The sequence below is a fragment of the Vanessa atalanta genome, chromosome 6, assembly GCF_905147765.1.
Source record: "Vanessa atalanta chromosome 6, ilVanAtal1.2, whole genome shotgun sequence".
Lineage (NCBI taxonomy): Eukaryota > Metazoa > Arthropoda > Insecta > Lepidoptera > Nymphalidae > Vanessa > Vanessa atalanta.
The window spans coordinates 9,216,670-9,226,895 of NC_061876.1; the positions used below are offsets into that span (position 1 = coordinate 9,216,670).

The following is a 10,226-nucleotide window of genomic DNA, read 5'->3' on the forward strand; positions in this document are numbered from 1 at the left end:
ATTTAATGGTTTCCACATTATAACAATCGAAACGAATCAACTACAGAATAAATATAATCTTATAATTAGTCGAAAATTGTTACTTAAATATAATCTTTCACGAGACAATATGCGTCGCTTTTAGCTTTATAAAATCCATCGCATTATGCTTTGCCAATCAATAAATAAAATACGGGTCCATTAAATATAAACGCGATATAAAAGTGGATTCACAATTCTAATTTTTTAGAAATATAAACCTAATGTGTTATTTTTTTTATTAATCATAGCGCGTGCGATGTGCACACTCTATAAATAATAAATATCCTAATATTTCACTCGGTAAAAGAATTAAAACTATTAGATATGTTTCATTTCAAACGCATCACTCATATTCGACCGTGAAATGTGAAACAAGTCGCACCCAAAGAAGTATAATTTAAAAACATCCCAAAACTACTAAGAAAGTACCTAATAGTTATATGTTTATTCAAAAAATGTTTTATATTCAATCGATAGAAAACAATATGATTGTTTGAAATCAATTTTGTATTGTTTTATCTGTAATTTATAGGTTATAAGTTTTTGTGCATATTAATACAACTTAAATTATAATATGTTAACTGCAAAGAAAAAAAAATATAGTTAAAGTAAACGCCTTACTAATAAAAACTGTAAGTACACCTCTCTGTGTTTAAATGATGCCAGTGAGAGAGACAATCACTGCTATTTACAATATTTATTAGTAATGTAATAAAAACATTGGAAAAACCATAAAAAGATAATAATTATGTTTTTTTTTTATTAAGTATCGACGACATGATATGAGTAATTTAAATCAATTTCACACATACCATCAAAACAATTAATGAAGTCTTGTTACTTTATCAAGATAAGGCAAATTAATCGAAATCAAAGCAATTATTTTGATGTAAATATATCTTTCCTTTATTTCCCTATGTATTATAATCCAACTGCACAACTGTTATTATTTTTCTGTAATTGTACACATAATATGTACCTTCTTTAATAAAACACATTTTATTCAAAATTATGTGTTTTTTATTTCACAAATGAAAAGTATGTTTATTTCACAGCACATTTAATTATTGACTAAACTTTAAAGCCCAAGCATATCTCGATCTTACCGTTGCTTTATCAGGTAACATTATGAATAACATGCCACTACTTATTTTCCACTGAAAAAAAAATTGGTTAAAATGAAAATTTATAATTTAATTAAATACAATACTGTTTTTATTTATGTAATAGGTAGCTGGACGGGCTAATAGGCCACCTTATGGTAAGTGGTCACCACCACCCAGACATTGGCACTGACAAATATTAATGATTTCTTAAAATACCAATGTACCACCAATCTTGGGTGCTAAGATGTTATGTCCCTTGACAATTAGTTATCTTTCAATGTAAATAATAAAATTAACAAATACTTCAGATAGAACTGATAAATAATAAAAGCAATTGACCTTAATAACTTACATTCAAAAATCCTTGATTGCCAAGCATCTTTATTTTATATGTGCCAGAGTGTAGATAAGGAGCTAGGTCACTAACATTAAGCACATTATTTTTAGGCCAGTGTAGGAATATAGCATATATGGCTGTTATGGTATCGGACTGTTGTGGAACAGAAGACGGCCGGTGAGCATGGTATTGGGTTTTAGTACAGGTATACCACACATTAACATTGTAAGTATCATTTTGATGTTTCCAAGGTGAAGTACCATAAATGGCCTCTCCATTTATTGCAAGCCATTCACCCAGTGCTAGCAATCTTTCTTGAAATATTGGTGCAATTGTGCCTTCTTTAGTTGGTCCAATATTAATAAGAGCATTACCTAAAAATATGTCTACTCGTTTTAATGTGCTCATTTTATATGATACATATTATTATTTACTATATTTTTTTGTATATACTAATTTTTAATGTTAATTAATATTTCAAATAATTACAAAACTATAACTTGACTGTGATAATGTTTGGTTATTATTTAAATACATTTTTGCTTTACTTTAAAAAATTCACATTGTTTGATAATGTGTTATCTATAATTGAGCAGTAAAATTAAATAATATTAGGTCAATGACCAATTTGTTATTTTAATTTCTATCTTTAAAAATATATTTACAAAAGAAACATATTGTTTTTTAAATTAATTTGTTATATTTCAAAGTGATTAGTAAGTTTTATTTCATATAGCCATGCCATAAATAAATGATTTAATTTTATTATATATTTTATAGTATATTTAATTAAATTTACCTACAATAAGGTCTTATCAGCAAAGTACATACCTCCACAACTTACTGTTGATACAACTTCTTTTAGCAACTGATTGATTGAAAGTATTTCATTTAAGGCCATGTTTCGTCTATAGCCCCATGATCTTGAATCGATTGTGAAGGCATTCTCCCACTTATGATTTTGTAGTTTACCTAGTTTTAAAAATGACATTTAATGTTTGATGTAAACATAGCTTTTAGAGTTTTGTTATCATTTTTAACATACCAGGATTATATCTATCAGCACAATTATAAAAGTCTCCATGGTGGCAAGGTATCCCTATACCCCATCTATCATTGACAACAACTTCATCTTTCACTGGACTATCATTGTAGAGCCAAGCAAGCAAATCTGTTGAATTCCAGTATGCATCGAAAGCCTCCCAGTCCCCATCAGACCATATCACAGAGGGTTGGTAATTATTAACAATCTGTTTCAAATCAGGCCACAACTTAGTCATTGGATACTCTTTTGTTAAATAAAAATTTTTCTTGTCTTCTAAGTATATGGGATTGTACCATTCATACAGTGAGTGATAAACACCAAATTTCATATCCCTATTGCGCACTGCCTGAGCCAGTTCTCCAACTAAATCTCGCTTTGGACCAACTTCCATGGAATTCCAACTAAAGGATCGTTGAGATGGGAACAAAGTAAATCCTTCATGGTGTTTACTTGTTAGCACAACATATCTAAAAATAAGAGTTATCATAGAAGTGTATGGTATTTTTTCAATTGATTTAAATATAATTATAAACTAAAAAGTGTATAATTATTATAGAATCACTAACTTAGCTCCAGCTTTTCGGAACAAAGATGCCCAGTCATCAGGGTTAAAAAACTCTGCTGTAAACATTGGAGCAAACTCTTGATAAGTAAATCCAGGTGGGTAATTTTTGCTCATAAATTCAACTGTTTTATTGTCGCCCGCTGGAATATAATATAGTGTTATTTAAAATAAATAAATCCATGAATTAATTCAACTTACATTACAATATATCACATACATTTCCAGTTGCTCCAGAACCATTCTGATCCGAAGCTTGGTACTGAAAATACTCCCCAATGCAAGAAAATTCCAATTTTCGCCGTATCATACCATTCAGGCAAGGGTCGCGTGTCCAGATCTTTCCATGTTGGTTCATATCTCTTTTCTCTTTCAGTAGGTTTGCCCAAATCATTTTCTACTACATTATTCCGCACAACTATTTCAGCACTCGTTAAATTTATTGTTAGTAACGAAAACAGCAAAAAAATTTTCATTCTCCTGAAATATTTATATTTATGAAATATCAAAAATGTTTGTTTATTTTATTTATACAACCTTTATTTAAACTGGAAATAAAAACAGCACATCGTTTTACTCGACAGTTTAAGATTGAGATGATATTTTTGAATATAGGTCCTCAATATATGTATTAATTTAAATTGTCATTTGAGTTTTTAAGCTTTTGCCGCGAAATGAAATTACCAAAAACAAATATTATAGTTGGAGCTTGTATCATGAATAGATAGCACAAAAATTATTACTGACAGATAAGTTAAATAAAATATAGAAACATAAACAAAGCATTTTTATTAAATAGAAAATATTTATAGGTTCGTAAATAATAAGTAATATTTTTATATATTGCGATTTTTTCTCAATGCAAAGCCACTGTACTAGTTTTTTTTTTTATTTTTAAAGTTTTATATCGCCCCTTACGCTTTTATTTGTATATAATTATTACATATTATAAAACTTTATACGGAATTCGTGTATGTATATAATACCTTAATATTGGCTTGCAGTTTTTTAATAATCTTTAAAAGTATAATATTATATATCTACATATAAATATAGATAAATTCAATGTTCAATATTTCATACAATTCTCTGGATATCATTAAAAACCAAAAAGAGATTATTACTCTTAATTTATATTTAAGTAAGAAAGTAATGTAACAAATACATAATAAAAAAATTACAAGGTAAGTAATTCCTATAAGTTCAATTAAAATATTAATTAATAGTAAAACTTACGTTATTTTATAGAAACCAGTGCGGCGTTGTTTACTCGTATAATGTAGAATGCTAACTATACAACTTATTACGAGCTCTTATCTAGCATAACTAATGTTGACACACTAAATAGCCACATTATATCCAATCGTTGATTATAATATGCTATGTAATTTTTACATGCATTTGAACTTGCAAGCAAATAGAGATAAGATTTTGTGAACCTTCACAATGTATATGATTTTTATATAAAATATTATTAATGTACTTACTACATGCTAAATAGCTTAGCCAATATGGTAAACTAAAGTTTTACCCCATAATACTTACTTTTGGAATTTCACGTTAAAAACCCTTGTAATTTATTTAGTGTATTAACAGAAGATATATCCACTTGTTCCAGGAATATTCTACTATAAGTCATGACCAGATTAACATGTCGGAGCCTCAAAAAATTTACTTCATCTCGATACTCTATTATTTTCAAATATATTTTTTTAACACAATACCATTTTATTTATAATTTAGTAAGATGTTTTCTAGTATAAGAATTACTTTAGTATTCCATTATTTGATCAATATACAAAAAAAATTTGGCTCAGAGCCCCTAGTCCATGCGGCGCTAAGCCTGTCAGATACAGGGTTATCATTTCAGGGTCAATTCTAGTTAGGTCGAAACGTACATTTCCGTACAATCAACATTCCCGGTTTTCCCGGCTATCTGGCAAGCCAACGCGCTAAGGCAGTTGCTTATACTGCCTAATGGATGATCCAGCCCCGGTCACCTCGTATTTTTTTAAATACGACATTATTAAACTAATTGTGTAAATATAAGAGTAAAATTTTATTTTGAAAGGTGGTAGTGCTTTGTGCAATCCCGTCTGGGTACCACCTCCTATTCATCAGATATTCTATCGGCAATCAGCAATACTTAGTATTGTTGTGTTCCAGTTTGAAGGGTGAGTGAGCCATTGTAACTACAGGAACAAGGGACATAACATCTAAGCTCCCAAGGTTGGTGGCGCATTGGTGTAATAATAAGGAATGGTTATTATTTCTTACAGCGTCGATATCTATGAGCGGTGGTGACCACTTATCATCTGGTGGCCCATTTGCGCCTCCCCCTACCTATTGCATAAAAAAAGTCAATATAATCCGTGAAAGTTAGAGTTAAAGTTATTAATAATCAAACATAGGTAACTCCTTTTTTGCGACGAGTAAATTCTTCGAAAAATACCTGAATTATGTAGGTAAGAATTTACCATCTAAAGTTCCTGTGATGGCCACCTTGACCTTGACACGAATCTAGTAGGGTACGGTATTTTTTTCACATGAGTACACATCCTCCTCTAGGGACGCATTTCGCTATAGGCTGTGTATGCTCGGGTCTAGGGCGCCAAACTTGACTGCTTAGCTGTTTTTTAATTGTTACTCCAACAGTAAACCAACTAACAAAAGTCAACCTTTAAAAAATCAAAAACGAATTCCTAGAACGTCTAAAAAAAACTAATGTAATTCTTTACTTTCTCTTTTTTTTTGTGTGCTTTACATGGAGTAAGTGGCGACATCTGCCATAGGCCCAAGGCAGCAAATATCAAACCTGTCCGCACGGGTTCGGCGGGACTCTCTTCAATGGGCGTCAGTAACCTCGCCCTTCCCCCCACCCTCTCTAGTGTATACGGCAGGGCACAGTAATCCCGGCTTACCGAACACACAAGAGCCGCCTACTAAAAACATGACACATACCTAGCTCTAGTATCACAATAATATGATACTACACGAATGTAGTAATTGATTATTTCATTTGGTTAATTAAAAAAAATAAACAGGACAATAATAATAACTATATTTACATGGTTTAATGACTCGATACTTAAATGAGATCTTTCTTAGACTATGATTTTTATTTACATTTTCATATATCACAATGTTATTTTTTCATTTATACATGAAATACTCAGAAGGCTTCCCGATAATAATAACGATAGGTACATAATGTACATAAATATACGAAAGTAATTTTCCTTGATGCTAGGGTTGCCCAGCGTCCGGATGAAGCCGGACATAGTTAGGTTTTATGATTGCGTGTCCGGCCAAAATAAATAGTGTACGACTTGTCCGGCTTCTTACATTTTATTTATTTAGTCAAACGAGATACATAAAAGATTTTATTTATATTTCATTAGAAATAAAAAATAATAATGGTAATCATCAGAAAAGCTTGATTTTATATACAATTTTTTTACCGTATCTTTTAATACTGAGACAAAAAACCTTCAATAATGTAGGGCTCCGGCATTTTACCAAAATGTCCGGCCAAACTAGTTGGTCTGTTCTGCTATTAGGTTTGGCGACCTAGCAACCTTAATTGATGCTATACATAAATAATTAAAATAACTAAGATTTCCTGATCCAACTCGCTAACGACGGCCTTTCTAACTTAAATAATATTATAGCACATTTGTATATTATGTACATATACGTTCCCATTTTTTTTCCGATATTACAAGGATCCTTTTAAGACTAGAGATATACAGTTAGTAATATGATATGAAAAGATTTTCAAGTAACAAATGTTGGAATATCATATGTATTTTTACCGTCAGATAAGAGTCGTGTCCGTGGAAAAGGAAAATTGCATTAAGAAGAATTAGGTGTTAAAGAAATTGGAAGAAACTGTTATATTGCTAATAGGCAGTTGAGTTAATCATTCTTTTTATAATGGACAATAGTTATGCAGAATGGATGTAGTCCTCAAACATTTCAGAAAAGTGAATTTTTACTAAAATTTATAAATCAAAATAACGACCATTTGATTTGTTAAAAAACAAGCTTAAAACTTGAATTCTTTTTGCAGAGATTAAAAAACCATTTATTAGGTTTTTGAGAACTGAATCAATTTTGCATAAGTCTGTTCCATTTTCTTAACACAAGGGCAGATTGTGGATATAAAACGTGTTATTTAGTAACTAGTAACAATAACAACAGTAACAATCACACCATTAAACTACCTTAAAACAATATTAGACAAGAGTTTTTGGGTTTCATTACAAAGAGTTAACACTTTCATCTAATTTTAAGCAGTCATTAAATAGTGGACAAAAATTATGCATTGGTGATTTAAAATATCATTTCTTTTTTTTATATATAAACTTATTGTAATCTCACAATATCTTAATCTCTTACTTTCAAAGCCTCAGTTGGCAATTCAATAAACAAACATTCTTATGTATTTTTTGTTACGAAATTCTTGTAAAGAAATAATATGTATCCCTTATGTTTATCATTTTATGTAATGAAATTGCAATTTACTCATAAATATATTGTTTCAAAATTGCTTTAAAGGGCCTATGCGTAACAATATTTGACCATATCCAATGTTTCTTTTAATGTTACTTTAAATTCCATAAATTAAGTAGTATTATCTTGTAAGTTATACTACACAAATATAAAGTTGAAGTTTGTCATGTTAATATTCTAAATTTAAAGCAGGTTATACTGAAATACATAATTATTTATATGAAAATATTATATACTTAGCCTTTGAAATGCACACCATTTCCCGGTTTATGTATAGGTTTAGTTGTTTATTCAGTTGGGTAATATGAATTTCCTCCTTCATTTATATAGATAATGGTTTATAACATTAAAAACAAGCATTTGATATGATTATAAATTATCTTAATATATAGTTATCATAAATTGACTAGATACACTAAAAATTACATTGTTCTTAAGCATAATATTGTCAATAATCTTAGAGCAATGATGCTTATTTAGTTCTGTCATTTTAGAGTGTATACGAAGAATAAGGATAATTTGATGAAATTACTTTTTTTATTAATGTAAGGACATTTTTCAGTAGCATCCATATTCTATGACTATTAACAAATTATACATAACATTTATGGCACAAAAGTATTATTAAACTAATACAAGTACACTTCATATTGTATTGTATGTACACATGTAATCACAATTTCCTTGTACAAAGTCTTTTTTAATTTGTGATTGTGTAGTTGTCAGTTTTATCCACTTCCACAGGAAGTGGCTGACATTGCTATTGTTCGTCTACTTTGAAAGTAGAGTAGTGGCAGGCTCCATTGATGATTATCTCACTTATACCTGTGGTTGGGGGAGTATGAGATGTCGAAAGAGGTTCAATACTGGCTATTGTGCTCATAATGGGAGTTGTATATATTTTTCCATTGTGTATAGTTGAGGAATGCGATTGGGTTGCAGGTGTAGTATAAACTGTACATGTAGTACCTTGCTCTGCTCTAGGTTCATTTATTAAGCCCATTTTTACTTCAAATATTACATCTTGTATTTTCTTTTTTGCAACTAACAAATTTTTTTCACCTTTTAGTGACCTTAGTTCATTTGCTACATATTCACCAAACACTGTAAACTCATCTCTATTTATAGCGGCCGGGGGATAAACAATTTCAGGCTTAAAAGAGTGTAATAGTTCACTTCTGGCAATTTTAGGTGGCGGAGAGAGGTTATCAAGTTTGCAATCATTCACTGAGTTATCTGTATGTGTTTGTAAAGTTCCATTGATATCAGACTGTTCTTCCTGAAATTAAAATATGCGTGTCTTTTTACATGTATGATAATACAAAAAAATAAGTTAAGAAGTAATATTAAATATAACTATTTATATGTGAATTAAAGTACAGTATAGTTAACTAACTTACTATAAACTGTTTATATTGTTCTTAAAAAGATTCACAATAGCTTACCGATTGCAACACTCTATATGGCTTGTTTGAGTCCTTCATAAAGTGCAAATATTCATACGCGTACCAATTGCTAACGTATCTATTGTTGGGTCCTTCTGAATTAGCTCGTGCTTCTCGCGCCGACTCTCTGTTGTATTGTGTACGTAAATGCTGTATTTTCTTAGTTGCGTCAAAAACAGATATTCGTAATATTTCAGCAATACCACGCAACTCTTCTTTTCGTTTTTGTTTATCTCTACGAGTATCACAGAGCGATGGATTCCATAAATTAGCGTTTAATTGAAGTAGCTCAATGAGTTTCAATGTCTTGTCCTTCGACCACTCGTAGTTATTATACTCCTTGGACCACTCCATGCCCGAATCCAAGATCCCTTTCGACCAATGGGATTACAATTGCGTACAAACATTGGATTTAAAGCAGAACAGAAACTAGCATTTGACGATCAATCGTTAGATTATACAGTAAACTACGTGTTGTCAATCTGGTATGCGACGCCGACTCGTCACTCGACGCACCGGTTGTCGATTGATTAGTTGAGTATTCGATCCAGTGTTGCCACTTGTAAGGCTTGTTATTGTATCTAGGTAATGTTTTGTGTTTTTTATACTTGAGTGTTTTATGAAATATATTTTTAATGTTCTTCCTTTAACTTGTTATTTTTATTACGTCTGAAACGAACTCATGTCATTTAACCAGTGAAATTATCAAATTGAAGAATAATTTTTTTTCAAAGAATATATTATAAAAAAAAAAAATCTCTACTGACTAGTTTTGACTAGATCTATTTTTGAGATTTTTTTATTATGATTCTTTGGAATTATCATTGAAACCAAGTTATATGTCTTTAATTTATTGGATAGAGAATCGAAGAATTAAAGGTGGTTTAATTATAACCCATCTATGTATGTTTTAAAGTAAGTTATAAATAATTTGTTGTCAGGCCTAAAAGTACTAGTTTTGAAATATATTTTGATTGTGTAAATAAAAGTCATAAAATCTAATTTCATTGTCATTTATTTACAGGCTACAATGTGTGAGGACTATCACATTATAAAACAAGTGCTCTATCATAATAAAATATTTACAATATTTACAACTCTTCCTATTAAAATGCACTATTTAACTCAAAATTACTTTAGATAAAACAATTTTATGGTTTTATTACTTCACATTATACTGTGACAGTTTTATAAT

General features: G+C 30.1%; 2 protein-coding genes across 4 annotated transcripts; both read right to left on the reverse strand.

The window, feature by feature from the left end:
* Positions 1-793: 793 nt before the first annotated feature.
* Positions 794-4,383, reverse strand: LOC125065018 (tissue alpha-L-fucosidase). 3 transcript variants are annotated; one of them, XM_047672416.1, is made up of 7 exons: positions 4,308-4,383; positions 3,292-3,551; positions 3,076-3,214; positions 2,510-2,976; positions 2,296-2,436; positions 1,480-1,838; positions 794-1,178 (listed from the first exon to the last, which is right to left on the reverse strand). In XM_047672416.1, the coding sequence occupies exons 2-7, from the start codon at positions 3,545-3,547 to the stop codon at positions 1,086-1,088; spliced, it is 1,455 nt and encodes a 484-aa protein (XP_047528372.1). In that variant the 5' UTR covers positions 3,548-3,551; positions 4,308-4,383; the 3' UTR covers positions 794-1,085. The 3 variants fall into 3 exon arrangements, with proteins under 3 accessions (XP_047528372.1, XP_047528371.1, XP_047528374.1); XM_047672415.1 differs by lacking the exon at positions 4,308-4,383 and adding an exon at positions 3,639-3,751; XM_047672418.1 differs by lacking the exon at positions 4,308-4,383 and adding an exon at positions 3,609-3,715.
* A 1,762-nt stretch (positions 4,384-6,145) lies between these two features.
* LOC125065019 lies at positions 6,146-9,530 on the reverse strand. The gene is made up of 2 exons (XM_047672419.1): positions 9,032-9,530; positions 6,146-8,865 (listed from the first exon to the last, which is right to left on the reverse strand). The coding sequence occupies exons 1-2, from the start codon at positions 9,383-9,385 to the stop codon at positions 8,347-8,349; spliced, it is 873 nt and encodes a 290-aa protein (XP_047528375.1). The 5' UTR covers positions 9,386-9,530; the 3' UTR covers positions 6,146-8,346.
* Positions 9,531-10,226: the final 696 nt, after the last annotated feature.